Consider the following 24,650-nt stretch of genomic DNA (forward strand, 5'->3'; position numbering starts at 1 on the left):
TACCACAATTTTTGGATCCATTCATCTGTGGTGGGGCATCTAGGTTGTTTCCATATCCTGGCTATTGCGAACAGTGCTGCAATAAACATGGAGGTGCACGTGTCCTTGTATATTGGTTCCTGTTGTTCAGGGTAGATGCCTAGAAGTGGTATGACTGGGTCGTAAGGGAGGTCAATCTTTAGCTTTCTAAGGACCCTCCAGACTGCTTTCCAAAGTGGTTGTATAAGTGTACATTCCCACCAGCAGTGTAACAGGGTTCCTCTTTCTCCACATCCCCTCCAGCATTTGTCATTGGCTGATTTGTGGATGTGGGACATTCTGACTGGGGTAAGGTGGTATCTCAGGGTTGTCTTTATTTGCATTTCCTTCACCACTAGGGATGATGAACATTTCCTCATGTGTTTCTTTGCCATTTTTATTTCTTCATTTGAGAAGTCCCTCTTTAGTTCCCTTGCCCATTTAGTAATTGGTTTGTTAGGTTTGGGAGGGATTAGTTTCTTGAGTTCCCTGTATATACAGGATGTTAACCCCTTGTCTGATATATTGCTGGTAAATATTTTTTCCCAATTAGTTGGTTGTCTTTCTAGCTTAGTTGCGATAGATTTAGCTGTGCAGAAGCTTTTTATTTTAAGGTAGTCCCATTTGTCGAGTCTCTCTCCAACTTGTTGTGACCCTGGGACTCTGTTCAGGAAGTTCCTTCCTGTGCCTATTAGTTCAAGTGTCTCTCCTACTCTGTCCTGTAGTAGTTTCAGAGATTCAGGTTTAATGTTAAGGTCTTTAATCCGAAATCAGAGTACTTTGCACAAAAGATTATTACCATCCTTTCTGACTAATCTCATGTCTGCTGGGCTGGAGTCTTGAACAGGGGCAAAGACCATCCAGTCTCCAGTGAAGGTATATGGTAGTTTCTATCCACAATCCCCAAGCTGGGAGAACTAAGATGTCCAGCGTGCAAACCTTGGGCAGGCCTTGGAAGCAATGGGACTGGCAGGGAGCAGGTCCCTGGGTCTTTTATGGAGAGACAGGTGCTTCTATTGTGGATGGCAGCAAGGGGCAATGCTCAGTAACCTCAGTCCTCGCTCAATGCTATGAGGGACAGGGGAAGAATGGCAGGGAACCAGATCTTCGGGTAACGAAATCTGAGACTTTATTTTTGTGTGGTTACTTTGTACATAGAGTTAACTCATTAAAATTGGTAAAGAGAAAATAAATCCCATCCATGCTTACAAAGAGCCAGGAAAGAGACCCTGAAGATGGAATGCTTTCTAGGGTCCTCTGATCAATGGCTGTAAAAGCTTTGTTGTTACAGGCAAATGGGGAGGGCTATCACCTACTAGTGAGTACTTGGGGAGGCCAGGCCACTCAAGAGAGCCGCACACTCTGGATACGAAGGGACTGGCTTTGTGAGTCCCATGATAGACTTGGGTCCCAAAATGAATCATGAGGAGAAAGTGATGAGTCCATGCTTGAGCCAGGGCATCCCCTAGGCTCCAGGACTACTGGCTAAAAGAATATCCCTAAGGAGACCCAGGGATTATGTGGACTCTAGGAGTGGCCCTGAGAGCACCTGATATCATGATTCTGCCAGGCCCCACACTAACTCAGCACCCCCCTTGAACCTTTTTTTTTTGGTCATAGGGCTTGAACTCTGGGCCTAGGCACTGTCCCTCAGCTCTTCAGCTCAAGGCTAGTGCTCTACCACTTGAGCCACAGCACCACTTCCAGTTTTCTGGTGGTTTATTGGAGATAAGAGTCTCATGGACTTTCCTGCCCAGGCTACCTTTGAACTGTGATCCTTAGATCCCAGCCTCCTGAGCAGCTAGGATTACAGACATGAGCCACGGGTGCCCAGCTCCCTCGAACTTTATATACTGATGTCAAACCTTATACATTCCCTTCCCCAGGCATAGCTTAGCCTTCGTTTAACCCAAGTTATTCCTCCAGAATGTCCCTGAGTAATCTCTAACTACCTCCTGCAGAAGTGAGTTCACAGGTAAAGCCATTCAAAAACTCCCTCAGATCTGAGAGGAGCCCCCATGCCCCAGGAGGAGAGCCTACCTTTGCACATGCCCACAGACAATGCTAGGTCATCTCAAAGCCAAGGAAGGTAAAGGGCTCCTCTCTCTGCTGGAGGGCTGGAGATAGGATGGGGGCTGCCAGTCTATATATAGCTTCTTGGAGAATTACTGCCCTCCTCAGCTTCTAAGAAAACGTGCAATGAGCAAGCCCCTTTCCTTCAAACCATGGCTTCTATTTTCCAGCAAGAGACCAGCTGCTTCATTTGTTCATAATGGAGATGGCTGCTCTCTGTTCTCTTTTAGCCCCATCTTCTCCAAGTCCCTGGCAGTGACTGATGGGTATCTGATACCTTGCTGGTATCTGGGTATCATATGGTACCCTGGGAGTTAGGGGCAGCCATGGGGCAGTCTGAGTCTATACTTAGATACTTGGGCTGACTAACACAAGAGCCATCCACACTTAATGTGGGCCAGTGAGGACTGTGGACATGCCAGGGGTCCTAATGCCAGGGTGAAGGCCACACATATACAAACATGCTATAGTTCCAGCCAGGGTGAACGAAGACCAAGGGCAAACCCATGCTTCATGTTTCTGCTCAGCCCTCAAGTATTGGAGCACATATGGCAGCAGAATAGGCGCTTTGAATGCTGTGCAAGTCCCCTGCCTGGCACCAGATGCCTATACTCTCAAACCTGAGGGAGTTTCTGCATGGTTTTACCAGGTCCCGGGATCTTCTTAGCTGGGGATGAATTAAAGGGCCAGGATCCTTAACCACAGCAGTTCCCTGGGGACCAGTCATATTAGTGAGACCAAAGGTAGCTTTCTGGAGCCCTGAAGATGGTGACAGAGGACTCTCAGAGGCGGGAGAGCAAAGGACCAGGTATGTCTTAAGACAGTCGAGGCTGGAAGTCTGAACACCCAGTACTGGCAAGAGAACACTGACCATCATTTCTTCTTGGTGCTCCCAGATGGGGCTGAGGAAGAGGGAGAAGTGAGGCTGAGATCATAATAATCAGGTATCCTGGGAGGTAAAGAACAGGCTGAGTTCCCCGGGGGAAAGGTTGGCAGCCTCAGGGGGTTCCACAGAAATCTGAAGCACATCTGGGGACAACATCTTTGCCTGAGGCAGTTCTGTATCCAGTCTCCTCACTATCCTGCCCCCTGGAAACCAGCAGGGCAAGGGAGAGAGCCAGGCTCCGTGCCTCACTGGCTTTGTATAGGTCCCGGCTCCTCTCTGGACTTTGGCTCTCACTCTGACTATTAATGGGTTTGGCTGGATCAGGTCAGTGGTCCACAACTCTAGTTGAACCTTGGAACTTCCTGAGGGGCTTTGGTAAACTGCTTATTTTGTTTGCTGAGATGGGGTCTACTGGCCTCTCATTCGAAAGCCTCCCACCTCTGCCTCCCTGGTGCTGGGATTACATGGACAGGCCAACATACAAGGCTCTGAGGGGCTTTTATTTTTTGAAAGCTTTTTAAAAAAACATTTATTATTATCATTATCTTTAAGTAGCTGTACAAAGAAGTTCCCATTCTATACAACAGTATATGAATACAAAGTGTCTGACAACATTGTCACCCATCGCTCCTGACCCATCTCTGAAGGGCTTTTATTTTTATTTATTTATTTATTTATTTTTTATTTATTGTAAAGCTACTATACAGAGGGTTACAGTTACATGAGTGAGGTTATGAGTACACTTCCTCTTGAACATTGTTACCCCCTCCATTGTTTTCCCCCTACCATCCCCTCCCTCCCTCCCTTCCCCGAGGTTCTTTTTTTTTTTTTTGATTGTGATTAAATGATTACATAATTTCTGAAGGGCTTTTAAAAAAGAATTCTAGGCCAGGTGCCAGTGGCTCAAGCCTATAATCCTAGCTACTCAAGAGGCTGAGATCTGAGGATCATGGTTCAAAGCCAGCCCTGTGATACTCTTATCTCTAATTAATCACACACACACACACAAAAAAGCCAGAAGTAGAGCTGTGACTCAAGTGGTAGTGCTAGCCTTGAGCAAACGAAACTTAGGAACAGTGCCTAGACCCTGAGTTCAAGCCCCAACACACACACACACACACACACACACACACACACACACACACACACACTCCTCAAGATTGATGGAGCATACCTGTTGTCCCAATCCAACACTGGAGAATCTGAAGCGGGAGGATCACTTGAGCTCAGGAGAGCAAGACCAGCCTGGGAAACACAGTGAGACCCCCTTTCAATGGGACAATCAATAGAATCATGACGTCCAGCTACATGGCCACAAGCCTGATCCACGTAGCTGAGTGTGGCTGTGGCCCTAGGCTTGTCTTCCTGCTTGTCTTCTCAGGAAGCCAGCGCAGCCCAGGTTCTAGGTATCTCAGGAGAGGTCCTCTCCCATGCTCTACGGCCTCCTCTTACCCCAGGAAACCATCTTCAGGGACCAGCTATCTCTAGCCCAAAGAAGGTAGAGAGATACAGATAAAAGGGAAGAGATGGAGAAAGGTGAATAAAGGCATGTGATGAGCTCCTAGGAGCCAAACATCCTAGTAGATGAACTTCTAAAGTCCAAATATCCTATGTACTGTTGAGATGGTGGGTAACTTGCTCAAGGCCAGAGAGTACAATGCATGAGGCAGGTGCAAGGCCACTTCTATGTGCTCTGGGGTCGGCTCAAGGCCAGAGAGTACAATGCATGAGGCAGGTGCAAGGCTATTTCTATGTGCTCTGGGGTCGGCCTTATTCCATGAGATGGATACACTTTCCCAGGGCAGTTTTCTGTGGTCCACTAACATCTTAGGACAGCCTGGCTAGGGTCTCCCTGAGCTACTCTGGCTGTTTAAAGGTAAGCACCTGGCAGTGGGTCAAAAGCTCCAGCTTTCAGGAGACCTTCTAGCCACATTCTCCTTTAACCTCCCTCACCTCCACCTTACTTCCTGGCTTCTCAGGGCTGCCTGTGGATTCCTTTCCTGGCCTTTGGATGAGGCTGGTGCTCTCCAACTCTACTGCACACACCTCCAGTTGGTCACTGTACCTGTCACCAGAGCCACCACCACCCTTCTTCTAGGGCCAGCACCACCTCCTAAGTCTGTTCTGCAGCTATCCACCATTGGTACAGAAAAGGCCCCTTCTACCTTCCATTCTGCACCCAAACAGTCAAAGACAATATGCAAACCAACGTGTGGCTGTGCCATCATGATACCTAACTAGGGATTCTCAAGCTTGCATTTCATATCATTTTCATGATACAAAATATTCTTCTTTTTCCTCCTGGCCAGTTAAAAACATAAAGACCATTCTTAGTTCACAGAAAAACACTGGCCAGCTTAATAAAGACCACAGTTCTTTGGTCCCCTGATCTAATGGGTCACTGGGCCATTCAATAAACACATCAACTATGTTGACTCCATTTCCTAATGACCCTGGGCTTCTTAGCTTTCCCTCTCCTACCTCTTTCAAGCTCCAGCACACCATCTGCAAAAGGGGAAACCCAGGACAGGCTTCTGGCCAGGCCCCCATCTGCCATCCAGGCAGCCTATATCATCCGTCACCTTCTGTGTCAGCAATACCCATTTCTAAAACCACTCCTCTTGCTGTCAGTTAAAAATGGTAGATGTGTCCAGCATGAGATAGCACAAACATATCCCAGCAGCTAGTGCTCCCCCCAGCCCATGCTAAAATAGAGGGAGGGGGTGGTTGGTTTTCCAGGTCATTTTCCCACCCTTAGGATGTTTGTGGATTGCAATGGTAAAATTAAAACTAGTATTTGAAGCCAGGTGCTGGCGACTCGTACCTAATCCTAGCTACCCAGGAGGCTGAGATCTGATGATCACGGTTCAAAGCCAGCCTGGGCAGGAAAGTCCATGAGACTCTTATCTCCAATTAACCACCAGAAAACCGGAAGTGACACTGTAGCTCAAGTGGTAGAGCACTTGCCTTGAGCTGAAGAGTGCAGGGACAGCACCCAGGCCTAGAGTTCAAGCCCTACTAGTGACCAAAAAAAAAAAAAAAAAAAAAAATGTAGTAGTTGAGAGGCTTGGGGACGTTCAAAGCCAGCTAGGGGCACCTAGCTAGGCCCTGTCTTAAAAGAAATTACAGGTTATTCAAAAGGAAGAATGGGGTCAGAGTAAGATAGCTTGTCAGCAGCCAATGAGCTACATAAACCTTTGAGTGACCCTTAGCTTCTGGGAAACTAGCAAATGGGAAAGTCCCACCCTACACAAAACAGGGTCATGTAAAAGGATTGAAGCTGAGTAAGCCAGGCTCAAAGGCAAGGAGAAGCCAGGAAGCAAGATGGGGGACAAAGGAGAATGTTGATAGAGTGCCTCCTAAGAGCACCAGAAAATTCCAATTTCACTGGCCCCCAGAGGAATCAGCAGAGAAAGACAATAAGCATATTCTATCCCACCCCAAACCACAGCCCAACACCCTGGGGCTTGAACTCTACGCCTGGGGTCCCTGAGCTTTTACACTCTACCACTTTAGCCATAGCTTCACTTTGTTGGTTAACTAGAGATAACAATCTCACAGACTTTCTTGCCCAGGCTGGCTTCAAACCACAATCCTCAGATCTTAGCCTCCAGAGCTAGGATTATAGGTGTGAGCCACTGGCACCTATCTCTTAGTCATCTTCATTGCTTGCTGGTCCCCAGTAAAATCCTCCTCCCCTTCCAACTCTCCCTTTGACCTACCTACTTTTGCCTCCTCCAGACTTACAGAGAGGGGATTCTGGGTCCAGACAGCACAGCACAGCATACCCAGAGTGGCAGACAGGCCACAGCCGCAATTGGCCCTGGCCTCAGTCTTGCTGGACCAGGGCTAAGTCACAAAGTCCTCCACCAGAGGGCCATGTCCCCTCTTCAAAGAGTGACGTTTGTCATCAGCGGAGTTTCAGTCTGTCTGACAAGGCAGGGCATGAACTAAGCCCCAGAAAGTGAGCTCAGAGCTAGAGACCTGAGAAACAGGCTCTGCCTATGAACAAGGCTGCATTGTTGCACAGTCCATGTGAGCACAACTGGAGACCAAGTGAGATCTCCCAGGAGATCCTGGAGGTAGACAGCCCCTGTAGTTTTCCAGAAATGCTGAAAACAACTGCCCCATGGCAGCAAGAGGCCCCAAAGTCATGGGAGCCCAACTGAATGGATAGCCAGGGCCCAAGCCAAGAGGCCATTGCCATCAAAGTGGCTGATGGAAACTCAAGAGGTCATAAAGATACCCTTTGCCTACCCTTTGCCTGCCAACATCAGAGACAGACTTCAAAGGGGCTTTTGAGACAATTGAGTCCCATGCTCATTTTACAGAGATGAAAAATAATGCCCAGAGAAGGGAGAGGACCAGCAAGCATGCCTGAAAAATAGCACCAGGATGAAAGTCCATGTTTTCTACATCCTTGCCAGGAACCAACGCCAAGATACTACATGCCCCAAGAAGGCCCACAGCTTCCACATCAGGCTTGCCTACCCAAAGTTAAAGTCCTATTCCTTCCAGGTGTTCTGAGTAAGGCTAAGAAGAAGGGCACTGGGGGGAAATTCCCCTGACATTTGCCCTGGGAATCATCTCCAAAGGCAGCTGCCAGCAGCATGGATGCTAAGACACACGGCCTGCCTCGTGGGCTCAGGGCCTATGCAATCCAAAGCAATCAACTCTCCTATGACAGAGCCTGGCAAGTCCCTAACATGCTGGTGGCTTTGAAGATGGTGGGCAGGCAGAAACCCTCAACTCCTTGTTCTTGTACACCTCGCCCACATCTACTTTGATGACAAGGCACCCTTTTCTTTGAGAAAGGAAGATGCAAGCCCCCTATCAGTAACTATACTCAAATAAAGACAGAGACCCACGCCAGCTATGGCTCACTGATTACATTCAACTTCTCAGTACACTGTCCCTTTTGCCAACAACCTAATCATAAAACAACAGCTATAGAGCTAGATGCTTGTGGCTAATTGTTGTAATCCTAGCCTCTCAAAAGGCTGGGAACTGAGGATCAAGACTCAAAACCAGCCCAGGCAGACTCATCTCCAATTAACCACCAAAAAGCCAGAAGTGGAGGCTGTGGCTTAAGTGGTAGAATGCCAGCCTTGAGTGGAAAACCTAAGGGAGAATGTGAGACCCTGAGTTCAAGCTCCCCAAAAAACAAAAACAAAAACAAAAACCAGCCAGGCGCCAGTGGCTCATGCCTGCATGCCTGTAATCCTAACTACTCAGGAGGCTGAGATCTGAGGACCATGGTTCAAAGCCAGACTGGGAGAGAAAGTCTGTGAGACTCTTATCGCCAATAAACCACCAGAAAACCGGAAGTGGTGCTCTGGCTCAAGTGGTAGAGTGGTAGCCTTGAGCTGAAGAGCTGAGGGACAGCGCCCAGGCCCAGAGTTCAAGTCCCATGACCAACAAAAACAAAAACCAGCATGCACATGCATACACACATACACACACACACAAGAGCAAACAAATGCATAGTTATGAATACTACTGCCATATAGTGAGTGGCCTTGATACCTGGCTTCAGCTCTAAGGAAATTCAGGTTCAGACAGATTAAGGTGCTCACCTTAAGATATGGAAAGTTAAGTGACAAGGCCTGGATGGACTCTGCTGCAAGTTCCAAAGCTGGCACTCACAGTCTATCCAGTGTGGCTTCTCTGGTCTACCAGAAGACGAGGGGCATGGCCGGCTCAGCCCACCCAGCCACAGTTTCCAAGCTCATGGGATCCCTGTAAATGTGGCAGGCCCAAGACTAAAGTACATGTCATCTTTTAACTGTAAAAGGCTCTAGCCATTCACCAGAAGGACAGGAGCTGCTCCCCAGCCTCTATGTCATAAGGAATCAAAGTCATCCTAACATGCAGACTCCTCCAGACATGTATTAGAGCTAGTTAGCAAAGTAGAAAGGGTGGGGTGTGATCATTCTGGGGACTCTGAGTGAGGCCTCTGAGCCTGGACATGAGAGCACCTACCTTGAAACCCTCCTTCAGTGGGGGATGGCACAGGCCTTGGGCTTCTCTTGGCAAGATAGATGGTGGGGAACCTGTGTCCCTTGAAGCCTTGACTGTCACCCAGCAACACAGGCAATGCATGGTGCAGGACCCAAGTGCAGGGTTCCCGGCAGCCCAGGCCCCCAGTGCAGAGTCCCAGGGAAGAGCAAGGCAGGGAGAGGGGTTTCTGTTTTCATGATTGTAGTGAACAGTCACTACGGCCAAAAATAGTCTGCCTGGAAGCTAGAGAGTCAGCACATACCTCCCAGAGCAGGTGCTGGGTGAGAGGCGCCCAGGCCCTGTGGCGGTGGGGGAGGGGGCAGAATCTGGGATGCCAGGCCCCAGATGGAAGAGTCTGCCTTGCTTGCTGCCTTACTCCAAAAGCCAGCACACTGTCATCTCCCAGCTCCTAATGAGTCATGTGGGGAACCCCTGGCCTCCATGGGAACTCTACCTGCAGCCTGTCACACATTTGGAGCCTGGTGCTTTGAAAGCTCACAGAAGAGCCCTGAGAATTGCAGCAAGTCATGAATGGCACACAAGACAGCTGCAAAAGAGCATGCGCAACTGTCAACCTGCTCCCTGAGTCCCCCCAAAACTGTAAGCCTTCCTTATCTATGAGGGAGACTAATGACAGCAGTCAGGTGCTGACTGCCAGTGCTTGGCAGTTATGCTGAGATTTCATTTTTCTTTCCAAGCTTTATTATAGTTTTGAGTTTTCCTACAATGAGCTTTTGCAATTACATTTAGAAAAGGCTTTAAAACAACCATCATTTAGAGAGTAAATAAAAATAAGGAAAGATCTCAAGCATTACAGAGGGATTGTCTAATGTGGACCTATCCCTAAGAATCAGTGAGAGAATCAGTAAGAGAGAGAAGGAGGGTAGACAGAGGAGAAAAGGAAAATTTTGGGTCCTTGCTCTATGTCCAGACTTCCAGGATGCAAATTCTTTTTCCTTTTTTTTTTTTTAAAGTCTCATGGGGCTTGAACTCTGGGCCTGGGCACTGTCCCTCAGCTCTTCAGCTCAAGGCGAGCGTTCTACCTCTTGAGCCACAGTGCCACTTCTGGTTTTCTGACTGATTAATTGGAAATGAGTCTCTCGGCCTTTCCTGCCCGGGCTGGCTTTGAAGCATGATCCTCAGATCTCAGCCTCCCGAGTAGCTAGGATTATAGGCACGAGCCACAAGCACCTGGCTAATTTCTATGTCTATAGTATACTGAGATAACAGTACCATCTGCTCATAAGGTTACTGAGGGAACTGAATGAGACATCTCAGTTATATCTCATAAGTTCATCCTAACAGCATCGGAAGTACTCACTAAATTCACATGAAGCAGGCATGGTAGTACACAGCTGCAATCCCAGCTACTCAAAAGACAGGAGGATAGGGAACTTGAGGCCAGTCTAGGCTTAGATAGTGAGACCCTATCTGAAAAAAAAAAATGTAAGAGGAATTAGAGTGTGGCTCAAGAAGTAGAAGGACAGAAGGAAGGGAAGTAAAAGGAAGGATGAAAGGGAAGCAAAATGAAGGAAGGAAAAGAAAAGAGAAGAGAAGAGAAGAGAAGAGAAGAGAAGAGAAGAGAAGAGAAGAGAAGAGAAGAGAAGAGAAGAGAAGAGAAGAGAAGAGAAGAGAAGTATAACAAAGAAGGCTGGCTGGCTGCCTGATGTGGTAGCCTACACTTGTAATCCCAGCTATGGTGTATCAAAGCAAAAAGCATCACATGCTAGCTGGAAAAATAAGCAAAGCAAAAAAGACACAGGAGTGTGGCTCAAGTAGTACAATACTGCCAAGCAAGTATGAGGCCTTGAGTTCAAACCTCAGTACTGAAAAAAAAAAGGCTTCCTAGAAAGAAATGTGCCATGTTTTCCTCTGAATAGTAAACTTATGATATGAAACACCAACAAACAATATATATGCATAATGTTTTTTGTTTTTTCTTTTTGTTTTGGCTTGAACTCAGGGCCTGGACACTGCACCTGAGCTTTTTTTGTTCAAGGCTAGCACTCTACCACTTGCGCCACAGCACTACATCTGGCTTTTTCCGTTTATGTGGTATTGAGGAATCGAACCCAGGGCTTCATGCATGCTAGGCAAGCACTCTAGCACTGAGCCACATTCCCAGACCAACAATAATTATCTTCTATATTTTTCACATTTTGAAAACATTAAGAAAATCCTAAAAAAAAAAAACAACCAAAGCTCTTGAGTTTTATTTTGTTTTGTACTTTATACAATAAACATTCATTGTTTTTTTCATGAGAAACAGTATTAAAAACAAAAACTCAGCGGGGTGCCAGTGGCTCATACCTGTAATCCTAGCTACTCAGAAGGCTGAGATCTGAGGACTGCAGTTCGAATCCAGCCTGGGCAGGAAAGTCCATGAGAATCTTATCTCCAATAAATTACTCAGAAAAAGCCAAAAGTGCAGGGCATTGGTGGCTCACGTCTGTAATCCTAGCTACTCAGGAGGCTGAGATCTGAGGATCAAGGTTCAAAGCCAACCCAGGCAGGAAAGACCGTGAAACTCTTATCTCCAATGAACCACCAGAAAACTGGAAGTGGCGCTGTAGCTCAACTGGTAGAACGCTAGCCTTGAGCTGAAGAGCTGAGGGACGGCACCCAGGCCCAGAGTTCAAGTCCCATGACCAACAACAACAAAAGAAAAGAAAAGGAAAGGAAAAAGAAAAGGCGGAAGTAGCACTGTGGCTCCAGTGGTAGAGCACTACTAGCCTTGAGCACAAAGAGACTTAGGGACAGTGTCCCAGGACCTGCAAAACAAAAAACAAAACTCAGCTCACCTATTGTATTCTAGAAAGATGCTCTCTGCAATCTACCATCTTTGAGCCACATGCCATGGCCCTGTCCCGGACCCAAGTTCTACTGTATTATGAGAAACTGAAATGAAAGCATGGCAGTTACCTGAGGCCTCCAGGTAACCTTCACCATATGAAGGTGTGGGGGCAGAAACCCATTTCTGAGTGCAGGTATCCCTAGCACTTCAGGCTCTTCCACAGAGGCAAAGCCCTTTGAGACAGTTCTCTATCTCCTAGCCTAGTGAGTAGTTATACCATGATCATGTGACCAAAGCGAAGCCAATCAGAGCCTTCCCTGAGATTCTGCAGCTACAGTTCTAGGGAAGCAGCTCTATATGGACAGACACATAGGCAGTGGGAGGAAGTGAGGATGAGTTACCATGCTTTTCATGCATGTCACATGGAACAGCCTGTCTTGAGAGGCACAGCACCATTTTAGCTCCTGTACACACCCTTGTCCAGACTTTGTGACCTAAACTGATACTAAAGAAAAATTCTGTATAGTAGGAGAATGCAAGAGTTTTACTTAGTTCTTATTATGTGTGTGTGTGGCACCCGGCCATTCTCCAATCTATCCATCATCCATCCATCCCATCAACAGATAGCTACTGAATACTGAATACCAAGGATGGGCCAAGCACTTTACTCAGCACTGAGGATATGAACAGGATATAGTTGTTTTCTTTAAGGGGAGCTTATATTTTAATAAGAATCATAGAATAAAAAATAAATTCAAGATCATGTATGAAATCTTAGCTACTTAGGAGGTGGAAATTTAAAGACTCTCTAACTGTTCGAGGCCAGCTCAAACAAAAAAAAAGTTAACAAGATCCCATTTCATCCAATTAAAAACTAGGCCTGTGATATACACCTGTCATCCTAATGATGTGGTAAGAATAAATGGGAAGAGTTAATAGGAGGATCACAATCTAGGCTGGCCCACAAAACAAACAAACAAACAAACAAAAACCCAAAAAAACAAATAGCCTAATTGAAAAATAGTCAACAAAGAGCTGGAGGTGTGTATTAAGTTGCAGAGCACCTGCCTAGCAAGCACAAGGCCCTGAGTTCAAATCAAATTCCAGTGACCCAGGAGGAAAAATAAAACTGAAATATGAAAGTCTCTCCCACCTACAAGCAATGAAACAAAGGGTGGGGGGCAAAAGGGGGTACAGAAAGTGACATGGGTGGCTGTGGTGATGAGGGAGACACAGATGGATTGGGGACATGCATTTGGAGAGAGCCAGTAGGATTTGCAAGTCAATTGAATGTGGGGGTTGAGGAAACAGAAGGTACCAGAAATGACTACTAAATTTCTTGCTAGAACAACAGACGGATGAGAAAACAGGCAGAGAGAAGTTCAAAGATTTGTCCCAGGTCACAGGGTTGACAAACAGCAAGTCAGGATTCTGTCTACCTGAGTCTACCTCTAGAAGACATTCCTTTTAATTTTTATTTTTTAAACTTAGGGAGTAAATCTAGATGCCTGAGCATGTTAGGCAAATGTTCTACAACTATATATCCCTAATACGTGTATGTGTATATGTGTGTATGTGCCCATGTGTGTGTGCATGTGTTTGTTTCTTGAGACAATATCTACCTATATAGCCCAGGCTGGCCTTGAACGTTCAATCTTCCTGAGTGCAGAGATTACAGGAATGTGCTACCACAGTTGGCTCGCTCAGAGGTCACACTCTTAACCAATCTTAATTTCCCATCCTGCTCCCTACCCAAAAACACACTTCTGGGAGCAGGGACCACTGGAATTTAACTGTTTCTATTTTTAAGACAGAAATATAATGAAAGAGATTCTTATTTATTTATTTATTTATTTATTTATTGTTGGTCTTGGGGCTTGAACTCTAGGCCTGGGTACTGTCCCTGAGGCTGAGCTCTTCAGCTCAAGGCTAGCACTCTACCACTTGAGCCACAGTGCCACTTCCGGCCTTTTATGTTTATGTGGTACTGAGGAATCAAATCCAGAGCCTCATGCATGCAAGGCAAGCACTGTACCACTGAGCCACCTTGACAGCCCTGAGATTCTTTTTTAAAATAATTAAAACAATACAATATTGACAAAAGATTTTCCAAAGCAATCTGGCTTGTCAGCTCTGCTTTAGAGCAACCTTCCCTTTGAGGTGATCCCAGGAGAAGAAAGCAAATAGTCTGGCAGCTGGGAAGCTAGGCCCTCCTCTTCCCCCCCCCCCCGTACCCCCCTCCCCCCCAGGACATACCATCAAAGTTATCTCACTGTAGGGCTATGGATGCACACTGCTGCTCATTTGGCCACAAGAGGCCACCTAGCAAACACTTCCAGAGAGCAACACTTGGTCTTTACTTTCCCCTCAAAGATCCTTGTCATGCCATCACTGGCTCAGATGATGGTTCTTGCAACACTTTGTTTCCAGGAACTAATAAGATGATATTTGAATCCAAGCAATTAGTAAGCAGACCTAGCATAGGCCAGGCATTGGGGATAGAAGATGAATGAAGCAGGCAGCTCCCTGTCTGTGTGGTGTTTATAGTCTATCACCTTGCATGGGACTCAGCAGTCCAGACAGAGAAGTCCCAGAGTGCCAAGCAGCATAGGGCTACACAGAACGCTCATGCCCATGACTTTTCAGACTACAAAAGACCAGAGGCACCCAGCCCTGGAAGCATAGAAGGGGTACTTTGGCTCTGATCAGAAAAAGGAATTAATTCAACTGGATAGAGTAACATCCATATACTCCATGAGCAGAGGAGCTCAGTACCTGGCATGCAATAGTGTTAACCACATACTCAGTAACCTAAAGAAGCAGGTGGGAACACAGACCTAGGCCCTTGGCCCTGAAGCTACATCCTTACATTCCTCCCGCTCCTGCGGCCACCAATCAATTGCATTGTGGTTATTTACAGACAAGTTCATCCCACCAGCTGTAAGAATTCAGGCAGATTAGTTTGTTCATTAGACCCTGTAGTAATTACTCTGGGTACCTGGCACAAGGTAAATGGTCAATGGAGGCTTGGTGAATAGATGGGAAGAAGAGAAGAGAGATGAAAGGGACGGAGGAAGTAGTAATTACTCTGGGTACCTGGCACAAGGTAAATGGTCAATGGAGGCTTGGTGAATAGATGGGAAGAAGAGAAGAGAGATGAAAGGGAGGGAGGAAGAAATAGGAAAGAAAGGCAAGCCAGGTGCTGGTGGCTCATGCCTATAATCCTAGTTACTCAGGAGTCCGAGATCTTAGAATCACAGTTCAAATCCAGCCCAGGCAAGAAAATCTATGAAACCCTTATCTTCAATTAACCATCAGAAAACTGGAAGTGGCATTGTGGAAGTGACAAAGTTGTAGAGCACTAGTCTTTTTTTTTTTTTTTGGGGGGGGGGGGGTCCGGTCGTGGGGCCTGAACTCGGGGCCTGGGTGCTGTCCCTCAGCTCTTCAGCTCAAGGCTAGCGCTCTACCACTTGAGCCACAGCACTACTTCTGGCTTTTTTTTTCTTTTTGCTTATGTGGTGCTGAGGAATCAAACCCAGGGCCTCAGGCATGCAAGGCAAGCGCTCTACCACTGAGCCACCTTCCCAGCCCAGAGTACTAGTCTTGAGCAAAAGAGTTCAGGCACAGTTCCTAAGTCCTGAGCTCAAGCCTCACAATCAACAACAACAAAAAAGGGGAGGGGGGAGAAAACTACAGTTACATTACAGTTATATTAAAGTTACAGTTACATTTAGTTCCATTACTCATATAGTAGACCCCAGGTGAGCTGTTCAGGTAAGGCATACTATGATAAAACTATGTGTATGGTGGGAACTGGGGCACCTGGCTTTACATTATATGACCTGAGTTTGAATTCTGACTCTCAGCTTGCTTGTGATGCTGACAACTCACTCACTTCTCTGAGCTTCAGTTTGTTGAGTATAAAAGGGGGATCACGAGATTTTCCCTCTCCTCATCTCCACACAAGCACTATATAGGAGGACATATATAAAATGCTATCCTTGTCCTGTGCCTCCTTTTTTCCATGTTCCAGCTTCAGCTCTAGGCTGGGTGAAAGGCGTATGCCAGCTCACTTCCCAGGCTCTGCTTCCCCATCTTAGGTGAGGAGGGAGAGACTCCAGCACAGACAGCTGAACTGATCTTGAGATCCAGTACCCAGTCAATCGATCACACTTTCTGATTCCAGGCAGCCTCAGGCAGCTGCAGATGACACACAGAGGGCTGATAGAGGACTGCCAGATCCCTTCAGGAGATTATGAGCGTGTAAGCTAAAAGTTACCAGCCAGCGAGCAAGAGTTTAAGAGTTGCCAGAGTTTAAGAGTTGCCAGTGCCATTGGCTCCTGAGAGGGAAGGGGGGCAGGGAGAGCAACAGGAAGTGATGGGAAGGAAAGGTTTAGAAGGACGGCTACAGAGTCATGTGCCCAAGAACCAAATACTAGCATCCTTTCCCAATTAAAATCTTTTCTTCCTCTTCCTCCTCCTCTTCTTCCTTCTTCTCCTTTTTCTTTTTTTATTTGTGTGTGTGTGTGTGTGTGCGTGCGTGCAGCACACACTTTCAGCTTTTTCTGAATAGTTTGGCCTCCTAAGCAGCTAAGATTACAGGCATGACCCACCAGAGCCTGGTTTAAATCTTAATAGTTTTTCCAGCCCTACACCTCTATGTGGGGGCCAAAAGACCCATAGCTACTCCCAGACAATCAGAAGCCAAGAAGATGGTAGCTCTTCTCATCTCAAACACTTGGAAAACAGAAGGAAGAAGAAAAAGAAACCTGGATATCAGGCCTATAACACAATGCCCCCTTACCAGATCTATAGGCATCTTCAGCTCAGAAGCTACCCAAAGCTAGCACATAGCAAGGACCTGTGTGTACACCAGGTTTTGCAGCAGCTGGCTCAGCCTGCTAGAACTGATCCCAGCCAGCACTCACCATTTCCTTTAACAACTTCCAACAGGGAAATGACTGAAGGGGGGAAAAAAAAATAGCTCCTGGCCAGCAGGCTCTGAAATCATTTCCCCCAGCTACAGGCAGAAGATGAAGCTGGGATTGTTTAGACTTAACCTGTGGAACACAATGGGGCTAGAAACTATCATCATGCCTGAGGTAATAAGAAGGGGGCCTGCCTCCTTGTGGGGAGTGGCCCTCTTCATCCTCATGCACCTAACTCCATGGCCAACGCTGCTTTCTAACCAACAGGCCTTTTATTTTCCTTGAAACAACTCCAGCCAAGCGTTGGTAGCTCACACCTGTAATCCTAACTACTCAGAAAGCTGAGATCTGAGGATCAAGGTTTGAAGCCAGCCTGAGCAGAAAAGTCTGTTAAGATTCTTTTCTTGGCTAGAAATGTGGCTTAGTGGTAAAGTGCTTGCCTAGCATGTATAAAAGCCTTAAGTCCCATTCCTTAGTACCACATACACAGAAAAAGCCAGAAGTAGCACTGTGGCTCAAGAGGTAGAGTGCTAACTTTGAGCAAAATAGCTCAGGGACAGTGCCCAGGCCCTGAGTTCAAGCCCCAGTATTGATAACAAAGGAAAAAGAAAGAACGAAAAGAAAAAAGATTCTTATTTCTAATTAACCAATAAAAAGCTAGAAGTGGAGGTGTGGCTCTTGTGGTAGAGTGCCAGCCTTTGAGTGAAGGAGCCCAAATAAAAGAAAAAAAAAACCTCCAATGTTTCTCCCTCACACATATTTCAGGTAACCCCCAGAGAAACTCACCCCTGCACTCTATGCACGGAGTTCCCCTGAACCAAACCATTTGACAGCTAGCCTCCTCCCTCACTCTTCTTTGCTGCTCCAGTGAGGAGCAGTGCCAGCTTTCTAAACTCCAGGTCTAAGCAGATCTACTTTCCTAGTCTAAGTGCTCTTCCCTGTCCATTCTTAGCCCTCAGGGATGCCATCCCTGGCATTAGTTTTCTCAGGGTGACCCACTGACCCCCACACCACAGGCTGGCTTCTGTCATAGCACCAGTGCCATTTTTCAAGCTATGTCTCACCCCAGCCAGACATTCCCAGGCCAAGCTGTATGTCTAGAGTCAAGCTCTGGGCATAGGGCACTTCCCAAACAGATAACAGCTTGTATTGCTCAGCATAGGAACAACTAATGTCTTCATCATTTATAACTCATTACAACAAAATATGATGTGACCTTCAGGTTCTTGTCATTTCAGGTGTTACCACATTCAATGGGGCAGTGAAGAGCTCTAGCACTGTGTAATTCTATTGGGCAGCTGCTCCATGCATTAGAGCACTACTATATTCCAGATGTGGCTATGTGTCAGCTTCCAGCTATGAGGCCTATGACCCCAAGGTGACCATTGGTGCAGCCTAACAACCAAATAGCAGTAACCTTCTAAAACAAGACTCCTGAATGAAGGAGACGGGTGCTAGCCAGAGGCAGTGCTGGAAGGACTCTTTGGAGTCCTGGCTCCTCCACCTACCTTCCTGCTCAGCTTTCCTTGAGGAGGCCATCTCCCCTGAAAAGCCAACTCTCTCTCCCAGGACTCTACCTGAAGGTGACTCATGGGAACTGGACAAGGCTAGAAAGGTGGCTCGTTATGGGCCTCTCTTGAAGGATCTAGACCGAAAGCCAGAGCTAAGAGTAACCTGTCACCACTCACTTAAAACCAAATGCTTGTTACACCTGCCATATTATGGTGAAATACACTCTCTCTCTTTCCATGTTTTTTTTTTTACTTCATTCATTCATTCATTCATTTGTTATATCACAGTGCTAGGGATTTAGATACAGGGCGGCCTTGAAGATAGCACTCTACCACTTGAGCCACAGCATTACTTCTGGCATTTTCTGAGTAGTTTATTGGAGATATAGAGTCTCATGGACTTTTCTGCCTGGGCTGGCTTCCAACCGCAATCCTCAGATCTCAGCCTCCTGTATAGCTAGGATTATAGGAGTAAGTCACCAGTGCCCAGCTCCAACTACATTTTAAAAACTTATTTATGGGGCTGGGAAGGTGGCTCAGTAGTAGAGCGCTTGCCTTGCATGCCTGAGGCCCTGGGTTTGACTCTTCAGCACAACATAAGCAAAAAGAAAAAAGCCGGAAGTGGCGCTGTGGCTCAAGTGGTAGAGCGCTAGCCTTGAGCTGAAGAGCTGAGGGACAGCGCCCAGGCCCAGAGTTCAGATCCCACGACTGGACCCAAAAAAAAGAAGTCAGAGCTGCCAGGCCTACCACATAGAACTGATTTTCCAATGGAAAATCAACAGAAAGTACACAAGTACATAAACAGGATACAAGTATACTAGACAATTCCATTAGTGTTAATGACAAAATATACCACAGTGCACTGCTAGAGACTAAAGCGTGGGTGATATTTTGAATCCATCTAGGGGCGTTATGCAGGGAACCTCTAGGAGAGGGAGGTGTCCAGATGAGTCACAGAGCATTCCAGGGAGGAGAGGAGCGAGAACAAAAGTCAGAGGACATGTGAGCAGAAGAAAGGGAGCCAGGTGAAGTCAAGGAGAGGCCAGCAGAGGCTAAAGCTTCCGAGGCATCTCTTGAGTCATTCCAGGTGGAAAATGGGGTGAAGGGATAAATGGTAAAACAAGGAGCCTACTGAGAGGCTGCTGCATATGGAAGTGGCCCAGGGGTGGGAGTAGAAGAGGTAGGTAAGTCTACAACTTGTCCTGAAGAGCAATCAGGGCCAGCTCCTGGTTTAGGGGCTTGAGCAATCAGATGGTGAAAATGCAACTCCATACTGGGATGGGCAGATGGGCCATCGGTGTACAAAAGGAAGCAAACAAAAGCCCTGCCCTAGACAGGTTAGTTTGTGAGCTACCTCACAATTGCCAAGTGTAGCGGTCACAGGCTAACCAGAACTGTTGCTGTCTCACGGTGACCCTCCATTCCCACAGAGCTCTGTACCCTAGCCAACACCCCCATTCCCAACTTCCACCTGGCTTTTGGGTTGTACTGCCTCTGCCTCCCTGATTCCTAGATCCAAGCTAGCTGCTCACTGGCCAGCCACTCAGTGCAGCTTAACCCCACATAGTGTCTGACCCCTTATCTGCTACATCACTGGGTGTGGCAAGGAGACCTCTGTAATGGCTGCCACTATAAAGCTCTCCAGAGGCCATAAGAGCCCCTGCAGCTGGACTCCAAGATACTGTCTTCTGCCCTGGGAAAACCAGGCCCCCTTGCCAATAGATAGCAATGAAGTTGAGTATCCTACATCCTTCAGATGTCTGGAGCGAAGTCCCTCGGGGAGCAAGGCCATCTGCCAAAGACATGATGTCTTAGGACAAGAAAGAAGGCACAAATTTGGAGTTTAGCAGATCTGTCCCTTTCACAGAGCTGTTTTCAGGCCACAGTGTCCCCAAAGTAGATGTGGGTGTGGAGATAGCTGCATCTGTCCCTGAGATCCTCTGGAGAGAGGAGGCATGGTGGGACTCAACTAGGGGACTGGAGAAGCCATTCGATTCTTCAGTGCAAGTCCTTGGCTTTCTATCTGTGACCATCACACATCAGTCCTCCTTCCTGTGTAGTAGAAAATGTCAGGCAGGAAGATGGGTGGGGAGATGGATGGAGATTGTAGCTCATTATCCTCATTGTGTGTGGGTATCTGTCCAACTGTTTGAGCTCAAGGAATTAAATGTCTCACACACAAGTTTCCTTCAACCTCTACTTCAGCCCACCCTTTCAGTCTAAGAGAGTCATTGACCTTGTGCCATAGAAGGTCACTGGCGATTGAAACGGTCCCAAGGGCTTCTCAGTGCTGAACACTCCTGTGGCCTCATACTCGCTCCTCCCTCCATGATGAGAACCTCTGAAGTTGTTGTCACTTCCCATCCAGAATCCCTCCTAGGGAAAACATGCCTACAAATAGCTTCATGGATAATATTGACCAATATTATATCTAATAACCAACAGCTGGAACTAACCCCTGCCTGGGCATAATAAATGATAAATGCAACATGAAATTGTGAAAAGACAGGAAAAACATACTGGTTATTCAAAATAGTTTCAACCAGTGTTGCCAAAAGGAACGTAACACAAGCCATACATTCACATTTTCATTTTTGAAGAGCCACACTTTTTCTTTTCTTTTTTTTGCTGGTCCTGGAGCTTGAACTCAGGGCCTGGGCACTGTCCCTGAGCTTCTTTTGCTCAAGGCTAGCACTCTACCACTTGAGCCATAACATCACTTTTGGTTTTTCTGTTTATGTGGTACTGAGGAATCGAACCCAGGGCTAAACAAGCACTCTACCACTAAGTCACATTCCCAGCCCATGAGCCACACTTTTAAAAGAAGAAAAAACTATATATATGTATGTATATATACATATATACATACATATATATATATATGGAATGGGGGAAGGGGATGGGGGGGTAGAGTTTGAACTCAAAGCCTTGAACTTTCTAAATAAGCACAGCACTCTTGAGTCACAGCCCCTGCCTGAAAATTAATTTTTATAACATTTGGCCCAACATACTAAAAATCTGATATAACAAGTTATCCTGAGATTATGGTTCAGGCTTTTTTCTTTCAGTGTCAAGTCTTCAGGCCATAGTCCATCTCCTATTGTACTCTGAAATTACAGCACAGCTCAACTGGACCAGCCAGGCATTACATGCTCATCATATAGTACATGAAGCGAGTGATCCCCTCATGGACAGCATAGACCGTGCCCACTAGAAATCTCTTGAATGCTTCTCTGTTGGAGGAAGAACAAGAAGGAAATATCAAGATCTCAATGATCAAAGATTTTCTCTGAAGCTGGGCACTGGTGGCCCACACCTGTAATCCTAGCTTACTCAGGAGACTGAGATCTGAGGATCAAGGTTCAAAGCCAGCCCAGGCAGGAAAGTCCATGAAACTCTTATCTCCAATGAACCACCAGAAAACTGGAACTGGTGCTATGGTTCAAGTGGTAGTGCGCTAACCTTGAGCTGAAGCTTTAAGGGACAGCGCCCAGGCCGAGTTCAACCCCACAACTGACCCAAAAAAAAAAAAAGATTTTCTCTGAGTCGCAGGAAGACTTACATGATTTTTTTTCCTATTTTCCTAAGTGTTTACATCAAATGTCTGTTACTTCTTACACAGTGACAAGAACCAATCTTCTAGGTTTCAGAATACGTAGGGGATTTTATAGGTCCTGACTACATGAACCACACCTGCCATGTGCTGATTTATTTATATCTACATGCACTGTCCGGTCTCCCCAACCTGGTCTCCTTGGTTACTGGGCTTGTTAATTGTTGGGTTGGTGTGGTTGAATAGGATGGCCGGAAGAAGACAACATGCCAAAGCAGCCAGAAATTCTACTTAAACTCATTTCCAAATCCTAGCTGCGATTTTAAATAAATTACTTAATCATTCTGTAGCTTGAATTTCCTCGAGCATAATGACAGTCACTTCCTTAGAGGACTCAGTGAAATGAGAATTATGTTTTTAGTGTTTAGCACAGAGACTGCCACACAGCCAAAGCTTCCAGGAAAGGTAGCTGTTGTCATGACGAGGAGAGCAAATAAATGACCCATGTCCTCAGACTGTGCAGTTTATAAAACAATAGCACCAACCACATTCACCCTGTCCTCCTACCCCATCAACCATGTTCCCTTCCCAACAGAGCATTCCACCAGAGGCTTAGCCATGTGAAGCTAGCTCTGAGGTGTGTGTGTGTGTGTGTGTGTGTGTGTAGGGGAGGTCCTCATCCGGTCCCTCCCTCTCTGGTCTTCAGCTTGAGTCTATTGCATACCTGCACCACCTCGGGCCTCACATTGAAGGTGTATAGCCAGTCGCTGAATCGTGGGTAGCTGTTGAGCTCTGCAGTCCTGTCACTGGGGGCCACACTCAGTTTGCACTGCCGCTGCTTACAGATGTACCGCACCAGCTTTGCCTGCAAGAAATCCAAGAGACAAGAGGCCAAAGTGACTGGTGGCTCAAGCATGTGGCAGCCTGAACACATTCCAGGACCCCCTTGCCACCATGCCCACAACAGTAAGGTCACAAATGGAAAGGGCAGGGCTAGGAAAAGGATGGACCGGAAGTGGTCCATGGGAGCTTGGGGTGCCAGGAGGATTCCCTAAACCTCCTAGATCAGATAGCTTAGTTTAAAATCCACAAAGCTAGCCTGGGCACTGGTGGCTCACTCCTACAATCCTAGTTACTCAGGAGGCTGAGATCTGAGGATCACAGTTCAAAGCCAGCCCATGCAGGAAAGTCCATGAGACTTATCTCCAATAAACCACTAGAAAACTGGAAGTGGCACTGTGGTTCAAATGGTAGAGTGCTCACCTTGAGCTGAACAGCGCAGGGATAGCGCCCAAGCCCAGAGTTCAAGCTCCACAATCAACCAAAAAAAAAAAAAAAAATCCACCAAGTTATTCTGGTTCTAGTTCTATGGCCTTGGACAAGTTACTTAACCCTCACCCAACTACCAAGAAAGAATCAGTTCCCCCACTCCCTCACTTACAAAATGAGGATAATAATAGAAATTCTCACTCCCTCTTGGAGAGGTTAAAAAGAGACAAGCTCTTAGCTCAGCAGCAGCACACAGTGAGCACCTGACATAGTGGACATGACTACTGGGTAGGGGCAGTACTAGTAGGAGCCCTGGACTCCCATTTTCAAGTGGGCTTTGAGAAGTACACATCCTGACATATAAGCAAATTCCAGGCATGTGAGTCTTTCCAAGGGAAGCCTGTCCAGACTTTCGGAAGACTCAAGATTATGTTGGAACAAGGACAGCTTGACCTAGGTAAAGCTCAGACAAAGCTTTAGGTTCTGACCAGGATTGAAGAACATGTAGGTGGGGACAAGACATCCAAGGAGGACACAGCTAAGAACAGGTTAAAAAGAGGGGAGATCATTCTAAGCAGAGGCTGCTGAGCAGACTCCTTCAGCAATGTAAGCCACACCTAAGACAGCCGGGAGCCCAGCGGACTGCTCAGCTAAGATGCAGGGCCCCAGAGGCAGCCCTGAGCACACCTGAGATGGCAACAAGACTTCAGTGGCATCCAGCATGGTAACTTCCAGTGTAACTATAAGGCAAGCAACAACCTCAGAGTCTGGGAACCCAGCTCTTGGAGACCCTCAGGCCCAGCTGCCCCTCTTTGTGCCTGGTTAACTCATTCCTTTCCCTTCTATCTATAAAGATCTCAAATACAGTTCTTTGCAGGGAACTATATATTAACAATGTCATAGACTTAAATAATTAATAGTAATAGCAATTTGTGTGTGTGTGTGTGTGTGTGTGCGCGTACATGCGTGCATGTGTGCACCTGCCAGTACTAAGGCTTAAACTTAGGGCCTAGGCACTCTCCTTGAACTGTTTTTTTTTTTGTTGTTGCTTCTATTGTTTTTCTCAAGGCTCGTGCTTTACCACTTGAGCCACAGCTCCATGTTAGGCTTTTTGATAGTTAATTGGAGATAAAAGTCTCACGGACTTTCCTGCCCAGGCTGGCTTCAAAACTCTATCCTCAGATCTTAGTCTCCTGAGTAGCTAGGATTATAGGAATAACCATTGGTGCCTAGCCATAGCAAATGATTTTAAATCACAAATATTTAGAAAGGCCCCCAACTTCCAATTAGGACAGAAGCTTATAACCATTAGTCAATGGCCCCTTTGGTGGTTTGAGGAGGCCCACTCTCTTTCAAAGAACAATACTTTTAAATTTAAAAAATAGGGGCTTGGAAGGTGGCTCAGTGGTAGGGTGCTTGCCTTGCATGCATGAGGCCCCGGGTTCGATTCCTCAGCACCATATAAGCAGAAAAAGCCAGAAGTGGGGCTGAGGCTCAAGTGGTAGGAGTGCTGGCCTTGAGCTGAAGAGCTGAGGGACAGTTCCCAGATCCGGAGTTTAGGCCCTACGACTGGCCAAAAAAAAAAAAAAAAAATTGTGATTATAAAGAAAATCAGTTT

General features: G+C 46.6%; 1 protein-coding gene across 2 annotated transcripts in view; it reads right to left on the minus strand.

The window, feature by feature from the left end:
- Positions 1-24,650, minus strand: part of Ksr1 (kinase suppressor of ras 1) — a 156,013-nt gene that overhangs the window by 41,626 nt on the left and 89,737 nt on the right. For both annotated transcript variants that reach the window (XM_042693767.1, XM_042693775.1), the window contains exon 2: positions 22,488-22,628. In XM_042693767.1, the coding sequence (XP_042549701.1) occupies positions 22,488-22,628 (141 nt within the window). The remainder of the gene's footprint in view (positions 1-22,487; positions 22,629-24,650) is intronic.

The sequence above is a fragment of the Dipodomys spectabilis genome, unplaced genomic scaffold (genome assembly GCF_019054845.1).
Source record: "Dipodomys spectabilis isolate Male_0828 unplaced genomic scaffold, ASM1905484v1 ptg000004l, whole genome shotgun sequence".
NCBI classification, from domain to species: domain Eukaryota; kingdom Metazoa; phylum Chordata; class Mammalia; order Rodentia; family Heteromyidae; genus Dipodomys; species Dipodomys spectabilis.